Source organism: Gymnoscopelus microlampas (assembly GCF_963454915.1).
Source record: "Gymnoscopelus microlampas genome assembly, chromosome: 24".
NCBI classification, from domain to species: Eukaryota; Metazoa; Chordata; class Actinopteri; order Myctophiformes; family Myctophidae; genus Gymnoscopelus; species Gymnoscopelus microlampas.
Window position 1 is genome coordinate 1,394,220 of NC_139961.1, and position 21,678 is coordinate 1,415,897.

General features: G+C 42.7%; 1 protein-coding gene across 2 annotated transcripts in view; it reads left to right on the forward strand.

The window, feature by feature from the left end:
• The window catches only part of LOC311040819 (uncharacterized protein), a gene marked incomplete at its 3' end in the record, with an annotated part of 78,840 nt that overhangs the window by 37,053 nt on the left and 20,109 nt on the right, over positions 1–21,678 (forward strand). For both annotated transcript variants that reach the window (XM_084051173.1, XM_084051174.1), the window contains exon 3: positions 13,191–13,300. In XM_084051173.1, coding sequence (XP_083907299.1) covers positions 13,191–13,300 — 110 coding nt within the window. The remainder of the gene's footprint in view (positions 1–13,190; positions 13,301–21,678) is intronic.

Sequence of the window (21,678 nt, forward strand, 5' to 3'; positions counted from 1 at the left end):
AATGAAAGTTTGTCTGACGTCATAACCTGACGTTGGTTTAACGTCAATCTCTGATGTTATGTAGACGTTGATTAAAGGTTAGACTCCCAACGTTGGATACAAGTTGTATTTTAGTTGTAAATGAAAGTTTGTCTGACGTCATAACCTAACGTTTGTCTGACGTCATAAACTGACGTTGGTTTGACATCTTAAACTAACGTTGATTTAACGTCAATCTCTGATGTTATGTAGACGTTGATTAAAGGTTAGACTCCCAACGTTGGATACAAGTTGTATTTTAGTTGCAAATGAAAGTTTGTCTGACGTCATAACCTAACGTTTGTCTGACGTCATAAACTGACGTTGGTTTGACATCTTAAACTAACGTTGATTTAACGTCAATCTCTGATGTTATGTAGACGTTGATTAAAGGTTAGACTCCCAACGTTGGATACAAGTTGTATTTTAGTTGTAAATGAAAGTTTGTCTGACGTCATAACCTAACGTTTGTCTGACGTCATAAACTGACAAGTTGTATTTTAGCTGAAAATTTATATCGGGTTGACGTCATAGTACAACATTGGCTCAACGTTAGAGTACAATCAAAATATGACATATTTCTAACGTTGTAATCACGTTGTATTTTAGTTGAGAATAAAATGTCAATCCAACATTAGCAGGACGTCAACCTCCAGAGTTACCTTGTCACGTAGATATCTTGTCACAACAAGATATCAACGTTAAAATAACGTCTCCTGTGCCCCCTGAGTGGGCAGTGGGAACAGGACATCTTCCAGACGTCATTTTGACGTCGATATCTCATCATCACGACGTCAGACAAACAACAACAAATTACATCTTGTTTCAGTGTCAAGTTTTACCAAGGTGAAAATACAATATCAGACAATATTATTTGACAAAGTTTAATAAAACAACATTATTATATATTTTTTAAACTTGTAATTGGCACATTTGAATAGGTAGTATAAACAAACAGAAATTACAAGTCATATTGTTGTCCAAACAGTTACAGGTTTGGTGAATAGGTTCAGAGCCCAAAGTGCCTTTGTAGGAAAATGATTCCATTTGTGAAACTTTAAAATAACTAAACAGTACAAATCAATAAAAACAATGAAGTGCATTCTTTGAGGCATGTCTATAACATATGCACCAAGGGCAAAAACGTTAAAAAGAGAGAGAAATAACACTGAGCTCCCGTAAATCACTTGGAGAGTCTTCTCTGCATCATTCTGTTTAATTTGTTGAGGGTTGCATTCTTCTTTAGTTCCCCTAAAGATAAATGACAGGAATAAGCTATTTTAATAACTCTAACTTGATTTTTACATTATGAAACATCTTTATTGACTGACAGATATCTGTTCAAAAGTTTGGAATCAGTGAGAAATTATGATTTTGAAATTAACTGAGTTTGCAGATATGAGTACTGTCTCTGATGGAAGGGCCATCACAATTGCTTGATCTAAATCCTATGTTGGGAACAGCTATACCGTAAGGTTCATGAGAAGTTTTATACAAACCAGTCTCAAAGTACGGCAAATTCTACTGAAAATATGGGGTGAAATTTGACCTGGATATCTAGAGAATATGACATCTAGAATGCCTAAGGTCTTTAAAGATATTGCTGCACTTGGTGGATTATTTAATGAACAGAAATGTTGAAGAATATAAGTTATTATTATTACCCTTATTATTATTACTATTACCATTATTATTATTATTATTATTATTATTATTATTATTATTATTATTATTATTACCCTTATTATTATTATTATTATTATTATTATTATTATTATTATTATTATTATTACATTTATCATTATCATCAGTGTCTTGGCTGTACTTACTTAATTTTCACAGTGATTCCAAACTCTTGAACTTAGGCATAACTGCCAACGTATATAAAAATAATCAACATTTTGTAGCACTCCTTTTTGAATTTGAAAGATAACGGAAAGGTCAAGTTACATCGGGCAATTAAAATGTTTAACTTACCATATGCAACGTCAAAAAGACACAGGCCCCGGGGACTTATTCTTGCCATGATGTCAACAAAGGTTGTACTGGAGTGTCAATTCATGTGACATGAGGAACGGCATCATTCTTCTGGGTGCATCATCCAATGAATTACCTCCTGTGTCTCCAACCATGACAACCTGAGAGTATGGTAAAAGTCACAGGAAGGAAAATGCCATATTAAGTGGACAGCTAAGATATTATTCTATCGTTACACCTCTTAAGGTCTTTAAACACCAGGGACATGACGAATAAATTATACAAATACTTCTTTAGAATATATTGATGCTATCGCATCAAAACTATTCATATACTGTATATGATGCCTCATTTTTATAGCCGTTAACCTGATGCCTTTAATAGCGGTGAAAAATCAAACTTGTTTTAAATCAAAATTATGTTGCTTTATTGTCAAATAATAGTGAAGTTCAGTGTGGAGGTACTTACCCGATGTATTCTACTTGAGAGGACCTTCCACCTCTTGATGTACCACATCTAGCATGAAAATAAGAAATACACAACACATTATGAATGAAAAATATACTTGACGCAAGATAGAGACTTCTCACAATGGCCTCATGCCGTGGCACAACTACTTCAGAGAAAACCCAAGAAGAAATTGTATTGTGAACCCAGTATGGTGAATTATATCGAATCGTTGGTTGAGTGAAACTTCACATCCCTACCCTTTCAATATTAACGCTATAAGACTGCTTTTACATTACACTGCTGACTGTAGACTAATGTTTACTAGTTTATCTGTGCCTGTTATGTTTAACTGTGTCAAAAAACTATCATCAGGGTGCCCAAAGCCCTGTGGGAATTTATAACTCAATTCAAAATGTTCCAGGAAAGTCACTACCGTGGGAAACCTGAATCATCTAATTCAATATATATTTTTAAATTACAACCAATTTAAAGCATATTACCCCTCAAATTAACGCCCTGATATTATACTTACTTCGGACTTGGTGGAGGCTCACCAAGTCTTGATCACAGGTGTTTGGAAGCTGAAGTAGCACACGCACACGCACACGCACACACACACACACACACACACACACACACACACACACACACACACACACACACACACACACACAAAAAAACAGATTAGATAGGCTACCTCTGCCTTCCGAAACATCTGTGGACATTTAAATTCAATATGGGCTGGAACAGCGTCGAAAACGACAGCTATCAAACCTACAGTACACCTACTTCATTATCAGCTACTGTATATCAAGTATCGGTTATGGCAAAATACTAACTGTTCTTCACTCTGTTTGGGCCATTCAACTGTACAGGACTTACTTCAATATTTCAACTTAAGATGGCTTACCAATAGATCTTCAATATAGTGTTTACATTCCTCAAATGAAAAAAACTTTGAGAAAACGTTGTATTATAGTTGCTTAACAGCACAAATTAAAACCAACAAAATATCAACGTCTAATGGCGTTAGAATTTAACGTTGTGTAGACGTTAACGTCATAACGTTAAGAAGACATTGGGCTTTGGTCTCAATACCCGACAACAGAATGTCGGTATTCTTTGTCAATTTGACGTTAGCATGATACGTTGAACAGATGTTGGGCATTGGTTACTTACCAACACAACTTAAAACCAACAAAAATCAACATTTAATGATGTTAGAACTTAACATTGTGTGGACGTTAGCATAACGACGTTAAGCAGATGTTGGGTTTTGGTTACAATACCCGACAACAGCATGTCAGTATTCTATGTTAATATGACGTTAGCATGATATGTTGAACAGACGTTGGGTATTGGTTACTTACCAACACAACTTAAATCCAACAAAAAAAACAACGCTTAATGATGTTAGAATTTGACATTGTGTGAACGTCAGCATAATGACGTTAAGCAGACGTTGGTTTTTGGTTACAATACCTGACAACAGCATGTCAGTATTCTATGTCAATATGACGTCAGCATGATACATTGAACAGACGTTGGGGATTGGTTACTTACCAATCAATCTTCAACATAGTGTTTACATTCCTCTATTATGTTTATTTTTTTTAGGTGGGCTTTACTGTTAGGCTTGGCCAATATTAGACTGAAAATAATGTCTTACAAGCTAATATAATCAAAACTATGATAAAGGCTACACAAGGCTATTCAAATGCAACCAACCCTTATGCCTGATTTTTAGTTACACAGCACTGTCTCACACAAAAATCAGGCTGTGAGGCATGTGAGCTTTTACCCTTCAATAACACACATTCCCAACTGAAAACATGAATCATGCATGAACAACAGAACTTCACCTAAAATAAGACATTAGCTTTAAAAGCTGCAATTCAAATGTTTAACTCAGCAGCACCAAGCCACCAACACAAAGCAATGGGGATCAGTCCATCTAGTTAATGCAGTATAGCCTCTTTCTAGTTCCCACTGTTTTGCCACAAAAGGCAGGTACTGTAACCATTTTGGGCAAAGGATTTACTCAAACAATGCTGCCAGTTTCAAAAACATGCAAAGAAAAGGAAAAGAAAAAGAAAACAACAAAGCATGACTGATTTGCAATATGAAGAAATCACCTCACTCGGTCATAAACAGAATGTAGAACTTTATTTTAAAAACAAACAGTCAAATATTTCATTTCAAGTTAGAAGGAAATTAATTATGAACTCACCTGTGCAAAAGATTGTGATTCTAGAAGTCCTGGGATGGTCAAAAAAACATCTCCATGCACAAACAAGTATCTCTTCCTGTCTTCTCTCCCTCCAAATTCAAACTGCAGGCTCCTGCAGCAGTTACTGTTGCCCCGCCCAGTCTGGTGTTATACAACTGTGGTCCCACCCACAAGTCCAATGATTCGTCCAATGAAAGAGCAGAACGTTGCTATACTGCTCAGTGATTTGAGGAGACATTTGACAATCCAGTTTGAAATGTATTATTATGACAACATCCATACAACGTTGCAGTCTAACATCATTAGACGTAGATATTTGGTTGGTTTTAGGTTGTGTTGGTAACTAATCAATAACCAACGTCTGTTCAACGTATTATCCCAACGTCAGGTTGACGTCAAATACTGACATGCTGTTGTCGGATATTTGACCAAACCTCAATGTCTGCCCAATGTTATTATGTTAAATGTCAGTTTACATTGTATGTGTCATATGGCATTATGCTGTAGGCCTAATGCAAAAAGTGAAATATTTCCCTCAATCATTTATTTGATTAGCAATTAATATAATGCAAAAATAAAGAACTGCAACAGCTATGAAACATGAACAATGGTGAAAATCAGTACATTTACTCAAGTACTGTACTTAGCATTGTATTTTTTAAATTCACTTGTGTGTTTCTATCTTTTGATACTTTATTATTTTACTCCACTACATATCAGGGCAAACAATTATTTTACTTTTTGTGATTGATTGATTACTTTAGTCAGAAATGTAAACAGCATGAGGTACAGTCATGCATTTAGGCTGAAAGGGTAACAAAAAAAGTGTCTGTCTGTCTGTCTGTCTGTCTGTCTGTCTGTCTGTCTGTCCATCTGTCCGCCCTTCCGTCCACCCAGTAGTACATACATAGTGGTGTGGATGATAAACGGTGTCACAGTCACACACTCTTGCTCCATATGTCACAACTAAGGAAGACCCTGGTTTTGAGGTAGGCCGGTGTCTATGCATTGTAATGTATTGATGCATTTCTTTTCATATGGGTTTATTATTTAGGGCAGCATAGGTTACTGGTTAGATAATCAGAAGGTCCCCGGTTTGCCTCAAAGGCCCTGGACGGGGCGAAGTGTCCTGAGCAAGACACTGTAGGGGTGGACCCTACAGTCCACCCACCCCAAGCGCTCAACATAAAACATTTGAGCAGCCATAAGCTGAAACTGAATTTGCCCTCTGGAACTAAGGAAGGTCTCCTGAAGCAAACTAAGGGCAAATTATTGACGATAAAGAGTTGACATGGCTGTCTACCTACATCACTGTCGGTCGCATTCCTTTAAGATGCAGCTGGCTGATCACCGACAACTAACATCTGCTAAAGCGGAAGGGAAAAGGTATAACTGGCCTTAACCATGTTGCCTTGGCTCTAAATCCACACTGGCAAAGAAACCTGTAGCTAATCAGTCTCATATACAGCCACAGGTTCACTATAGGTGGGATGCTGGCATGTGCCCCAGGAGCAACTTGATGGTATTTGTCTGAAAGTCAAATTCAGTTATCTGGAAAAGGCTGAGGGTTATAGAACTGCACAAACACCTTTCTGGGCCATGGGGTGGCCCTGTAGCTCATCTGGAAGAATATAGTTGAACCACAGATGAAACAGCTACCAATTGCTCTGGTTGGACTATTGCAGGTTAAACAGATGCTAGATCATTACTCTATGTCAGAACCTTCAGTACTTATTGTCCATATTCTACAGCCAGACTATGTTGGATTTTGTTTAAGTAACAGCCACATTAACCCAGCAAAATATCTACATCTAATGAGGTTTGAATGTTGAGGAGATCTTTTCATTATGAAGTTTAGCAGACATTGGGTTTTGGTCACAATACCCGACAATAGCATGTCAGTATTCTACATCAACACGACGTTGGCATAATACGTTGAATAGACGTTGATTATTGGTCAGTTACCAACACAACCTAAAACCAACCAAATATCAACGTCTAATGATGTTAGACTGCAACGTTGTGTGGACGTTGTCATAATAACGTTGGGCAGACACTGAGGTTTGGTCAAAAATCTGACAAAAGCATGTCAGTATTCGACGTCAACCTGACGTTGGGATAATACGTTGAACAAACGTTAGTTAATGGTTAGTTACCAACACAACCTAAAACCAACCAAATATCTACGTCTGATGATGTTAGACTGCAACGTTGTGTGGATGTTATCATAATAACATTGGGCAGACATTGAGGTTTGGTCAAATATCCGACAACAGCATGTCAGTATTCAACGTCAAACTGACGTTGAGATAATACGTTGGACAGACGTTGGTTATTGGTTAGTTACCAACACAACCTAAAACCAACCAAATATCAACGTCTGATGATGTTAGACTGCAACGTTGTGTGGACGTTCTCATAATAACGTTGGGCAGACATTTAGGTTTGGTCAAGAATCCGACAACAGCATGTCAGTATTCGACGTCAACATGACGTTGGGATAATACGTTGAACAGACGTTGGTTATTGGTCAGTTACCAACACAACCTAAAACCAACCAAATATCAACGTCTGATGATGTTAGACTGCAACGTTGTGTGGACGTTTGTCATAATAACGTTGGGCAGACATTGAGGTTTGGTCAAGAATCCGACAACAGCATGTCAGTATTCGACGTCAACATGACGTTGGGATATTACGTTGAATAGACGTTGGTTATTGGTCAGTTACCAACACAACCTAAAACCAACCAAATATCAACGTCTGATGATGTTAGACTGCAACGTTGTGTGGACGTTTGTCATAATAACGTTGGGCAGACATTGAGGTTTGGTCAAGAATCCGACAACAGCATGTCAGTATTCGACGTCAACATGACGTTGTGATATTACGTTGAAAAGACGTTGGTTATTGGTCAGTTACCAACACAACCTAAAACCAACCAAATATCAACGTCTAATGATGTTAGACTGCAACGTTGTGTGGACGTTGTCATAAAAACGTTGGGCAGACATTGAGGTTTGGTCAAGAATCCGACAACAGCATGTCAGTATTCGACGTCAACATGACATTGGGATATTACGTTGAATAGACGTTGGTTATTGGTCAGTTACCAACACAACCTAAAACCAACCAAATATCAACGTCTAATGATGTTAGACTGCAACGTTGTGTGGACGTTGTCATAATAACGTTGGGCAGACACTGAGGTTTGGTCAAGAATCCGACAACAGCATGTCAGTATTCGACGTCAACATGACATTGGGATATTACGTTGAATAGACGTTGGTTATTGGTCAGTTACCAACACAACCTAAAACCAACCAAATATCAACGTCTGATGATGTTAGACTGCAACGTTGTGTGGACGTTGTCATAATAACGTTGGGCAGACATTGAGGTTTGGTCAAGAATCCGACAACAGCATGTCAGTATTCGACGTCAACATGACGTTGGGATATTACGTTGAATAGACGTTGGTTATTGGTCAGTTACCAACACAACCTAAAACCAACCAAATATCAACGTCAATTGACGTCAAATTAATACGTTGATACAACGTTGGAAGTTGACGTTGGTCCAACGTTGGATTTTGGTTAGCTGACGTCACAACCTAAATCCAACCAAAAATCAACGTCAACGGACGTCGCGTGCCAGCTGGGCACACACACACACACACACACACGAGTAGAAGCACCTCTTAGGTATGCAGGCATGTCCACACCTGTATGACTGACTGTATAAACCTCTCCTCTCCTCTCCTCTCCTCTCCTCTCCTCTCCTCTCCTTGACTTTCTGAAACCCTGTGCTTTGATAGGCCAGGAGTGTGGGCCAGTGGGCGGGGCTTCAGGTGGTCGACGTGGTTGGTGACACTGAGCCTATTAGCAACCTGTATGTTACACTGAGATTAACTGTGTGTGTGTGTGTGTGTGTGTGTGTGTGTGTGTGTGTGTGTGTGTGTGTGTGTGTGTGTGTGTGTGTGTGTGTGTGTGTGTGCGTGCGTGTGTGTGTTTGTGCAACATAGATGTATGGTGCCAAGGCATTGCTGACATGTCTGATCGCTAACACACACACACACACACACACACACACACACACACACACACACACACACACACACACACACACACACACACACACACACACACACACACACACACACACACACACACACACACACACACACACACAGGATTATCGTGTGTTCAGGTCGATGGTGCAGATGGACAGAATCACTGACCTGATGACCTGACAATTGACCATGAACATGCACATGCACATGCACATTAACATGCACACATGCACATGCACATGCACACATGCACATGCACATTAACATGCACACACACACACACACACACACACACACACACACACACACACACACATTAATACGCACATGCACGTGCACGTGCACATGCACATGCACATGCACATGCACATGCACATGCACGTGCACGTGCACGTGCACATGCACATGCACATGCACATGCACATGCACATGCACATGCACATGCACATGCACATGCACACGCACGCTAAGAAAGGTAAAGGTGATAAACTGGTGCTACAGTATCCTTGTAGTTCAGGTTTTTTTTTTCCTGTATAAAGGGGAGCTTGGCGCCCCCTAGAGGTTGTATTCAGCACCATAGTGAAGAGAGCTTTTCCTTGATGCTTGGCCGATCTACAAGCTTGTAGATCTACAAGCTTGTAGATCTACAAGCTTGTAGATCGGCTATTTTCAGCTAATATAAATACCAGATGCTGATTCTACAAATACCTCTAAATCAGTAGTTCTCAAAGTCCACATAAATAAAACAATTTTATTCCACAAATTAATGTACCGGTATTTAACAAATTATCAATATTTGTAGAAACAAACAGGTCAATTGGTCAAACATGCTCACTAGTGTTTATTTTTGGGGTGGTGTAACCGCCCCCTATAAGTGAGGTCTGGACACTGACAAATCCTGCACCGTGATTGGCCAATAGTCTACAACGCAGTCTACAACGCTAACCCTTCCACAGTCAATGCAAATCGATACTTTTGCAAAGTCAGCCAATCACATTACAGCTAGTGTCATCACCACTAGCTGTAATGTGATTGGCTGACTTTGCAAATTCGGGACTGTGATTGGCTAGCGAAACACATGACACATGTGCAGCCCTATGAATAGCAGTATGGAAAAAAACACATTTGTCTTTTTTTTAAAGTGAGTCATGTTGTGATGACCACACACCGCCCACTTCACACTGGGTGTGATTTTTTTTTCTCCTAATTGACCGTGGTGTTACATTAGTGTTACTGTAGTGCCTTGGTTCTCAAAGTGGGGTCCGGGGACCCCCAGGGGTCCTTGAGGGAGTTCCAGGGGGTCCCCAGCTACATGATGGATAGTTAGGAACCAAATGGACCCTTATGGGTCTGTAACTCTGAGAGTGTACAAATGGAACCAAATGGACCCTAATGGGTCTGTAACTCTGAGAGTGTACAAATGGAACCAAATGGACCCTAATGGGTCTGTAACTCTGAGAGTGTACAAATGGAACCAAATGGACCCGTCAGAGTTACATTAACATTAATTTGACAATATAAATTGGGGTCCCAGGTATAGAAATGACATTAAATGGGGGTACGTAGCCCTAATGCATGTCAAACTGGGTGGTCCTTGAAATTAAAATGGTTGAGAATCACTGCTAGAGCCGTCAAAATCTTCTCTCATGGGGGTCCCTTTCATATCTTTTCAAATGGGGGTCCGCGGGCTTAATAAGTGTCAATTTGGGGGTCCCTGACATGAAAAAATTTGAGAACCACTGCTGTAGTGTAGGCTATCTGGTCTCATGAGCCTGAGCAGCTCTCTCATACGCATGGCCTCAGGCAATGTTCAGCTATAATGTTCAGTTATAATCTATACATACATACACTACATACAATATGTAGATACCATTTATCATCCTCTCACCACTGACTAATCATTATACTATAAGATGTGTGTGTGTGTGTGTGTGTGTGTGTGTGTGTGTGTGTGTGTGTGTGTGTGTGTGTGTGTGTGTGTGTGTGTGTGTGTGTGTGTGTGTGTGTGTGTGTGTGTGTGTGTGTGTGTGTGTGTGTGGGAACAGTGCCGAAAAACATTTGTCCTTCACTCTGCCCTCTCTCACTTCCCCTCCTCTCTCGCTCTCTTTGTTTTGGTTCATCTCCTCTCCTCTCTCTCTCTTCCTGTGTCCTTCACTCGCTCGCTCCCTTTTTCTGATAAGAGATAATGTAGGTCATTGTTCTCTCTCTCTCTCTCTCTCTCTCTCTCTCTCTCTCTCTCTCTCTCTCTCTCTCTCTCTCTCTCTCTCTCTCTCTCTCTCTCTCTCTCTCTCTCTCTCTCTCTCTCTCTCTCTCTCTCTCTCTGTTATTTGTTCGCCATTTCAGTTCACGAAAATATATTAAAGAATATCTTTATAAAATACTATGAATACCCATTTCTGCTAAGCAGCAAACTATGAATACTTCAACTAATTTGATTCACAATAGGTACATTTTCTGCACCTTTATCCAAAAAGCTTTTACAATATGCATTACATCACCCATTCACACACACACACACACACACACACACACACACACACACACACACACACACACACACACACACACACACACACACACACACACACACACACACACACACACACACACACACACACACACACACGCAAGGCACCAACCTGCTCTTCGGGAGCAGTTAGGGGTTCAGCGTCTTGCTCAAGGACACTTCACACAGCCTGGAGGAGGCAGAGATTGAACTGGCAACCTTCCAATTCCAAGACAGCTGCTCTACCTCCTGACATCAGTCATGTCATACTGTACTGTGGACAAACACACACAGACACACACACACAGAGAGATTCACACCCTAATGTATGAAACTTGACAGCACGGCCGCCCGTCTTTGTGCGGGCACTGGCTCTGACATGGGTATTGGCTCTGACACGGGCACTGGCTCTGACACGGGCACTGACATGGAATGGCTCTGATATGGGCTCTGACATGGAATGGCTCTGACATGGGCTCTGACATGGGCTCTGACATGGACACTGGCTCTGACATGGGTATTGGCTCTGACATGGGCTCTGACGGGTGCATTTCGCCTTTCCGACGTTAACGAACCCTATACCTAACCCTAACCCTAACCGCACGCGGAAGCCACTAGTCGGAGTGGCGAGATGTCAGAATGGAAGGAGCACCCCGGCTCTGACATGGGCTCTGACATGGACACTGGCTCTGACATGGAATGGCTCTGACATGGGCTCTGACATGGACACTGGCTCTGATATGGGTATTGGCTCTGACACAGGCACTGACATGGACACTGGCTCTGACATGGGTATTGGCTCTGACACGGGCACTGACATGGAATGGCTCTGACGTGGACACTGGCTCTGACATGGGTATTGGCTCTGACATGGGCACTGACATGGGTATTGGCTCTGACATGGGCACTGACATGGGTATTGGCTCTGACACAGGCTCTGACATGGGTATTGGCTCTGACACAGGCTCTGACATGGGTATTGGCTCTGACACAGGCTCTGACATGGTTATTGGCTCTGACACAGGCTCTGACATGGGTATTGGCTCTGACACGGGCACTGACATGGCACGGGCACTGACATGGGTATTGGCTCTGACACAGGTACTGACATGGGTATTGGCTCTGACACAGGTACTGACATGGGTATTGGCTCTGACACAGGTACTGACATGGGTATTGGCTCTGACACGGGCACTGACATGGGTATTGGCTAATACACTTGTTTCGACACGGGCACTCGAGTCACTCAGACACGGCTGACTCAAGCATGGTTAATCTCTGGGGCGCGGCTAGCTGGGTCTCCTTGGCTGGGGGTATACACCTCATGGGGTTTAGGGCCGCTGCTGTCAGCCAGCCTGCCTTGCTGTTCAGTGTCACCATACAGGACACACAAGGACACTTTGGCCGATAGCATGTGGACACCAACAGTGACCTGTCCATGACGTCACTGTGACATCACTGTGACATCACTGTGATATCACTGTTACATCACTGTGACATCACAGGCCATGAGAACACAAAGGATGCAACATTGTATCAAATGATGTGGTCTAATGCGTCTCTTACAGAGAGAGAGAGAGGAGCGAGGGAGGGGAAGGAGAGAGAGGGAGAGAGGGAAGAGGGAGGGGGCAGACGTTAGCAGAGAAGGAGAGGAAGGAGGTGGGGAGGAGGGGAGAAAGGAGAAGAAAAGAATGAATGGAGGGAGGAGTCACAGAGAACCGCAGAGAGACCGCATGCAGAGGACCACAACACACACACACACACACACACACACACACACACACACACACACACACACACACACACACACACACACACACACACACACACACACACACACACACACTTTAAATGTTGAGTCTTGACTTATTCTCTGTGTGTGTGTGTGTGTGCGCGCGCGCGTGCGTGCGTGCGTGCGTGCGTGTGTGTGTCTCCAGACTGCGACAGGCTGAATGGATACGGCAGCTCCCCGCACTACTCCCATAGCCACGCCCCTCTGCTCTGCACCGGCCAATCACAGGGCAGCACACACCGAAGAAGGAAAAAGGTAAGTCTCTCTCTCTCCCTCTCTCTCTCTCTGTGCTGACACTCCCTGATACCCCCCCCCCCCCAACACACACACTCTCTCACACACACACACACACACACACACACACACACACACACACACACACACACACACACACACACACACACACACACACACACACACACACACACACACACACACACACACACACACACTAAAGACAGTATTTTCAGCAGCATACAGGCTAATGGTATTCTACTGTATTAAAATGGGTGAGACGAGACTCAGTCCTGCTCTAATCCCTCAACACTGGTGTTCAATTTACAAAATTAACTCTGTCAGCACCATCACTGTCTCTTAAACCCTGAACACTCTGTCAGCACCATCACTGTCTCTTAAACAATGAATACCTCAGAGACAGAGGTCCCCCAGGGCTCTATCCTTGGCCCCCTCCCTTTTTCCCCTCTAGGCCAAATCTCTGAACTGAAAATAGCTGATCTACAAGCTCACAACATGTTGGGCTTTCTGCCACAAATAGGGTTCAGGTTAGGGTTCAAATTAATGCTTCATTGGATAGGAGCTTTCCTAAGGCGGCGGGCCCATGAGCAAGTGTAGGGAAAACAAACGATCTACAAGCTCACAACGTGGGCCACAATGGAAATAAGCTCAGCTTAGTTGGAGTTTATCCTTTTGACAGATACGAACGCAAATTATGTTCATGCATAAGAATTCTGTCAATAAAGATGTCAATCAATCAATCAATCAATCAATCAATCACATATCTTTGTAGAAAGTCGTATGTAAAAGCACACATGAAGAGATGCTTTAATATGGTTCGGTGAAAAAACACAGCATTTAGGGTCAATATGAAATCAAGTCAATATCACAAATCCCAAAGTACTCCATGTACTGTATGCATGTACTGTATGTGCACCCCCAGGTACCGTGGGGGTACCGTGGGGTACCGTGGGGATACCGTGGGGTACCATGGGGTACCATGGGGTACCATGGGGTAGAAAGCTCAAAACAAGAGTCAACAGCAACAGTAAAATGAGACGTTTGGCAGAGAAGATTTTTCACGTCCACAACCCACATACTCAGCTGCGTTTCTCATCCCACAAATCCATGTTCCTTACAGATGGAGCTCCATGATAAACAGTATTAATATTTAAACAGTATGTGTTAGAGCCAATTGAGTTATCTATATTTTATTTACTGTTTTGGACACCCGTTGCTGCCCCCCGCTGCTTGAGCTATGCAATAGAACCCACAGGGTGCGGGCACCCCTTGATTAAGGAATGACAGACAGACTGTCGGGAGGACAGTTGGACAGGGGGAAATGTTTGGAGCTAGAGTGAGGACGGCAGCAAACAGTTTTTTGACCACGAATACAACTTGATTTAGAAAGAAGAAATTAGAAAGTTTTTGTTTGTTACTTTGTACTGGACTGAACTTACATTTATACTGATTTATTTACACCACACAGCGAAGCCGATCGTTTGATCGTTTTTAAGTTTGTTTTGTTAAAACAACGCTGTTATTACAACTGGACCCTTGAATAAGTGCGTCTCAACTTTAACCGTCTCCGCGCTGGCTGGTGACTTGAAAATAAAGGTAGGACAAGTCACCAATACAATGTCAAAAAACTTGCTGGGTTGCAAGTAGGAACCAATTGGACCCCCGCCCCCTTGGACACCCCCGTAGAACCGAAAGGATCGGCTCGGGACGAGTGAGTACTGTGTATAGGACACAGGAGGATAAACACAGAAGCTAAATGTCTGTGTGATTGTTCATTATATTGGATGTTTTGTTTTGAATGCGCGCGGCGCATCGCAGCGTATATAATGAACGCGCGTAGCGTAACGGAGCGCATATAAGGAATGAAGCTGCTTTACAGATCACGTTAACGGTAAAAAGTGTCCGCTAGATAATAATTAAAGCACAACGTATAACGTGAATTCTAAACACTTTTTAGAATGGCGGAGGAAACAGTGGACACTGCTCTGGAGGGAGAGAGGCAGAGCTTCAACCTAAGTTTGGAACAGCTAAAAAAGGCTAGAAAAGGCAAATTAGGAGCATGTACACGGAAAATGAATGAATTAAAGGGCATGATTGACGCGAATGAAAATGCGGAAAATATGCAACAAGGCTATGAAATGTTTGAACTGCTCTGTTATGAATTTGGGACTGTTCATAAATCTGTGCAAAGTATGCTGCCAGAGAAAGACAGAGAAACGGATCAGATGGACTGGTATGAACCAAGAGTGAAACCATTTGAGCAATTTTTGGAAAATCTAAATAATATGTTAGCTCAAACTCGAGCAGAGGCAGAGAGTGCACAATTGCACGTTGACCCACAGGATAGCATCTCTAATGTGAAATCTAACCGTTCTAAAGGTGGATCAAAAGCGTCATCCTCTGTGTCATCTGCACACCGTAAAGCCCTGGCAGATAAAGCAGCACTACTTGCCCGCCAGGAAGCAAATAAAGAATTAAATGCACTTGAACAGGAGAGATTACTTTTGAATTCAAAAATCCAAGACATGCATATTAGAGCAGGGCTAGCAGAATCTAATGCCAAAATAAAAGTCCTGGAAGGACAAAGTGGCCATTCAGATGGCATGAACTCCTATGTTGAAAGGCAAAGGCAAAGAAGATCAAACCCCCCCTCAGAGGCTGAAGGGTCCCCCATCGAATATGCTAATATAGGGACAATCCCCAAAACACCACTGCAAAGAATCCTACAGCCAAATATCAAACTAACACGAGGACCATCTGCCTCAACCCCCAAATCAGAAAGCAAGTTTGACCAATTACCACAGGCAAGCCGTATACAAAATAGGGGCATGCCCACTCAGCACCCAAATGAGTTATCTTCTGTGATGAAAAGACAGAATGACATGTATGACTTACTGGCAATTCAACACCAACAAGCCTTACTGCCAGTAAGGGAAATACCTGTATTTGATGGAAACCCTCTGAATTTCAGAACATTCATGCGAGCATTTGAATATGGAATAGAAGATAAGACAAAAAATAGTCAAGACCGGCTTTACTATCTCGAACAATACACAACAGGTCAACCCAGAGAACTAGTCCGCAGCTGCTTCCACATAGATAACTCAAATCGTGCATATCGACAGGCCTTAAAACTATTGCAAGAGAATTTTGGAGATGACATTAAAGTGACAATGGCCTACATGGAGAAAGCTTTCAATTGGACAAATGTCAAATCTGATGATGGAAAGGCACTGCAGAGCTATGCACTGTATCTGAGAGGTTGCTGCAACGCAATGCAGGAGTTGGAAATAATGAAGGAAATGGATTTACCCACAAACATCAAACTAATCATGTCTAAACTGCCTTTTAGACTAAGAGAAAGATGGAGAACTATAGCTTGTGACATATTGGAGAGAAATGGTCAGCGAGCTAGATTCAGTGATCTCGTAGCCTTTATGGAAAAACAGGCCAAGATACTTTTAGACCCCCTATTCGGCGATATAGGAGAGCACCCCAACAAAAGGGTTGTCAAACCAGCTACAGAGCAAAAACAGCCAAAGTCAAGGAGTTTTGCGACATCAGTAGCCGTTATGACTGATGGTGAAATAAAAATGCGTTCAAATGACAAGCCATCCAAAAGCGACAGCACACCTACCTACGATGCTATATGTGTGTTCTGTGAAGGCAAACACCCCACTATGGATTGCCACAAGTTGAGGACACAGCCACACAATGACAAAGTAGACTTTTTCAAGAAAAAGGGCTTCTGTTTTGGATGCTTGGTCAGGGGCCACATGAGCAAAGACTGCAAGAAAAGGATGACATGTGAGGAATGTCAAGGGAGACATCCCACCATCTTGCATCTGAACAAAGTAGCTATGACACCAAAGGAGGCCTTCATTAGCAGCGCTCAAGTCTCAATCAAATCTGGTATAGGAACCGGGGCCGGTAGAGAGTGTGCACTCCCCATTGTGCCGGTTCAAGTGAAGGTCATGAAAGGAAGTAAAAAGGTGTTGGCCTACGCCTTTCTTGATCCGGGGAGCTCTGGGACATTTTGTACAGAAAGACTAAAAAGGCAGTTGAACGCAAAAGGACGTAAAACTGAAATACTCCTGCAAACTATGGGACAGGAGAAGACTGTCACCAGTTATGAGTTATCAGGACTGGAGGTAGGCAATTTAGATGGGGACGTTTTTATTAAACTCCCACATGTCTACACCCAGAATTCGATTCCTGTGTCAAAGGAAGACATGGCAACACAGAAAGATCTAGCTAAGTGGTCTTATTTGAAGGATGTCAAGCTGCAGGAACTTGATGCAGATGTTGAACTCCTTATTGGAGTAAATGCCCCGAAAGCACTAGAACCGTGGCAAATCATTAATAGCCAAGATAATGGACCATATGCAGTGAAGACTGTATTTGGATGGACGGTCAATGGACCGCTTGAACCTCGCACCTCTGTAGTGACTTCCGGACAGCCAAAAGTGAAAGTCAATCGGATCTCAGTCACGGTGCTGAAGGACCTCTTAGTACAGCAGTACAACCATGATTTCCCAGAGAAATTATATGAGGAAAATGACATGTCTGCTGAAGACCACAAGTTTATGCAGCTGATGACAAGCTCTGTGACCCATCAGAATGGACACTATTACATGCCGCTTCCACTGCGCAACAGGAACGTGGTTATGCCAAATAATCGCGATATGGCGAAGCAACGTGTTTTGAACCTGATCAGGAAGTTCAAGTCTGATGAAACATATGCATCGGAGTATAAGGCTTTCATGGATGATGTTATCAGAAAGGGCTATGCCGAAAAGGTTCCACATCCAATGCTTCAGCGGGAAGATGGCAAGGTATGGTATATACCCCATCATGCAGTGTACCATAAAAGAAAGAAAACTATTAGGGTAGTATTCGACTGTTCATCAACATACAAAGGTACATCCCTGAACAGTGAACTCATGCAAGGACCTGACCTGGCGAACTTACTAGTCGGTGTTCTGCTAAGATTTCGGCAAGAGCCTATCGCCATGATGGCGGACATCGAAGGTATGTTTCATCAGGCACGTGTCCATCAGGATGACTTGGACCTCCTGCGGTTCCTGTGGTGGCCGGAAGGTGACGCAACCAAGAACCTAGAGGAGTACCGGATGACTGTTCACCTCTTTGGTGCTATATCCTCACCAACGTGTGCAACATTTGCTCTGCGCAAAACCGCTGAGGACAACGGGCACAAGTTTGGCGAAGAGGTCAGCCAAACAGTCAAAAGGAACTTTTACGTCGATGACTGTCTCAAGTCTGTCGCGACAGAAAGACAAGCTATTTCCCTCTCTGAAAATCTCAGAGACTTGTGTTCTCAGGGCGGATTCAAGTTGACTAAATGGATTAGCAACAGCCGTGCTGTACTTTCTTCCATTCCCGAGGAGCATAAGGCAAAGCAAATCAAAGAACTGGACTTGGACAGAGAAAAGCTTCCTCTGGAAAGAGCACTCGGAGTACAATGGAATATCGAAAACGACACTTTCACCTTCAAAGTTGCTCTCAAGGACAAACCCCTTACGCGTCGAGGCATCTTATCTGTCGTAAGCTCTGTCTACGACCCCCTGGGATTCCTGTCTCCATTCACCCTGAGAGCTAAGCAGATCCTCCAAGAACTTTGCAAAGCGAAGTGTGGATGGGATGATGTAATTCCTGAGGTGTACGTGACGGCATGGAATAATTGGATTTCTGAGGTGGAGAAACTATCTGAATTCCAAATTGACAGATGTTGGAAGCCAAAGAACTTTGGACAAGTTAAGAACGCCCAACTGCATCATTTCTGTGACGCCAGTGAAAAGGGCTATGGCAGTGTAAGCTACCTTCGATTGACCAATGCAACTGGGAAAGTTCATATTGCGTTCCTAATGGGGAAATCTAGAGTAACACCATTAAAGCAGATGACTATTCCAAGGTTGGAGCTTGCTGCTGCCACACTAGCAGCCAGAATGGATAGACTGTTGAGGTCGGAACTGGAAATTGAATTGGAGCCTTCAGGATTTTGGACAGACAGCGAGTCTGTGCTGAAGTATATCAGAAATGAAGTAAGAAGATTTAACATCTACGTGGCTAACAGAACTTCTTTGATCCGTGAGCTATCGCACAAAGATCAGTGGAGGTTCATCAGATCAAAAGAAAATCCAGCTGACGAAGCCTCACGAGGGTTAACAGCTGAAGCCTTCTTAAAGTCAACAAGATGGATTCATGGACCAGAATTTCTGTTTCAAACAGAAACTGAATGGAGGAAAACTCCTCAAGATCTGGATTACATATCTCCCGATGATCCTGAGGTCAGAAAGGAAATCAGCGTTAACACTCTGAGGGTGGATGACATTAGCCCAACTAGAAGATTCATTGAGTACTACTCATCTTGGAACAGACTCAAGAGAGCTGTAGGTTGGATACTAAAGTTCAAGGAACGCCTACAGAAACTCGGACAAAAAAGGAAAATACTCACACCCCCAGACAAACCGCTCAAACAGCGGCTAAGGCTCAAACAGACCTTAGTCAAGTCACCTAAGGACCAACTGATGGATAAAAATCAAATTACAAGCCTAACAGTCAAGGACTTAGCTGAAGCAGAGAAAACCATCATTTGCTTTGAGCAAGAACGATTCTTTAAACAAGAAAAGGACCTGTTAAAACAAGGAAAGTCATGTACCAAAGCCAGCAGCTCTATCCGTAAGCTAGATCCTATCTTGGATATGGACATCATAAGAGTTGGAGGAAGACTCAATAAGACGGCTATGCCGATGGAAACAAAAAATCCGATCATTCTACCCAAACAGTCCCATATCTCTCAACTCATCTTACACGAAATTCACCAGCAGGTCGGCCACTCAGGAAGAGGTCACATGCTCTCCAGACTCAGGCAGAAATTTTGGATACCTTGTGCAAACTCCTTAGCCAGAAAGGTAATCAAGAACTGTGTTTTCTGTCGACGCTTCCAAGCCAGACCTGGAGAACAGAAAATGGCAGATCTTCCTTGTGACCGTGCTTCACCAGATGAACCGCCATTCACTCACGTGGGGGTTGATTACTTCGGTCCAATCGAGGTAAAGCGGGGCCGGTCGCAGGTAAAACGCTGGGGAGTGATCTTCACGTGCCTAGTGAGCCGTGCTGTCCACTTAGAGGTGGCAAGCTATCTGGACACTGATTCCTGCATAAACGCCTTACGCAGATTCATCTGTCGAAGGGGACCTGTGTCAAGCTTCAGATCGGATCATGGAACCAACTTTATAGGAGCAAACCGAGAGTTAACAAAGGCCCTAAAGGAATTGGATCACACAAAGATACAGAATACAATGCTAAACGAAGGAGTGAGATGGACTTTCAACCCTCCCACTGGAGCCCATCACGGCGGAGTTTGGGAGAGACTGATACGTCTAGTCAAGAAAATCCTTCTTTCAGTCCTCAAGGAACAACGGTTGGATGAAGAGGCTCTACAAACCGCCTTCTGTGAAGTCGAGGCCATTATGAATGACCGCCCGATTACTACGGTAACAAGCGACCCTAATGACCTGGAACCTCTAACTCCAAACCATTTGCTCCTCCTAAAAACAAAACCAGTCATGCCACCAGGACTCTTCCAAAAGGTAGACTTGTACTCCCGCAGACGCTGGAGGCAAGTACAATATATTGCGGACCTTTTTTGGAAGAGATGGACGAACGAGTACCTTCCCCTTATGCAAGAGAGAAGTAAATGGTTGAAACCAAAAAGGAACCTCACCAAAAACGATTTAGTCTTGATCATGGACGATACCTCTCCCAGGAACTCCTGGCTGCTTGGCCGGATTATTGAAACCTTGCCCGGATCAAAAGGTCTTGTGCGAAGTGTGAGGATCAGGACTAAAACAAGTACTTTAGAGAGACCAGTAAATAAGCTGTGTCTTCTCTTAGAAGCTGAACATTGAATAACCTAAGACTGAAGATAGGTGCATCTCAAATCTGAAGAGATCAGAATCTTGCACCTACTTCAAGAGATTTAATTTGTTTAGATTTATTGGCTCATTTTTTGTTTTTAAGTAATTGTTTTCCTGGACGGCTAACAATTAGGGGCCGGTATGTTAGAGCCAATTGAGTTATCTATATTTTATTTACTGTTTTGGACACCCGTTGCTGCCCCCCGCTGCTTGAGCTATGCAATAGAACCCACAGGGTGCGGGCACCCCTTGATTAAGGAATGACAGACAGACTGTCGGGAGGACAGTTGGACAGGGGGAAATGTTTGGAGCTAGAGTGAGGACGGCAGCAAACAGTTTTTTGACCACGAATACAACTTGATTTAGAAAGAAGAAATTAGAAAGTTTTTGTTTGTTACTTTGTACTGGACTGAACTTACATTTATACTGATTTATTTA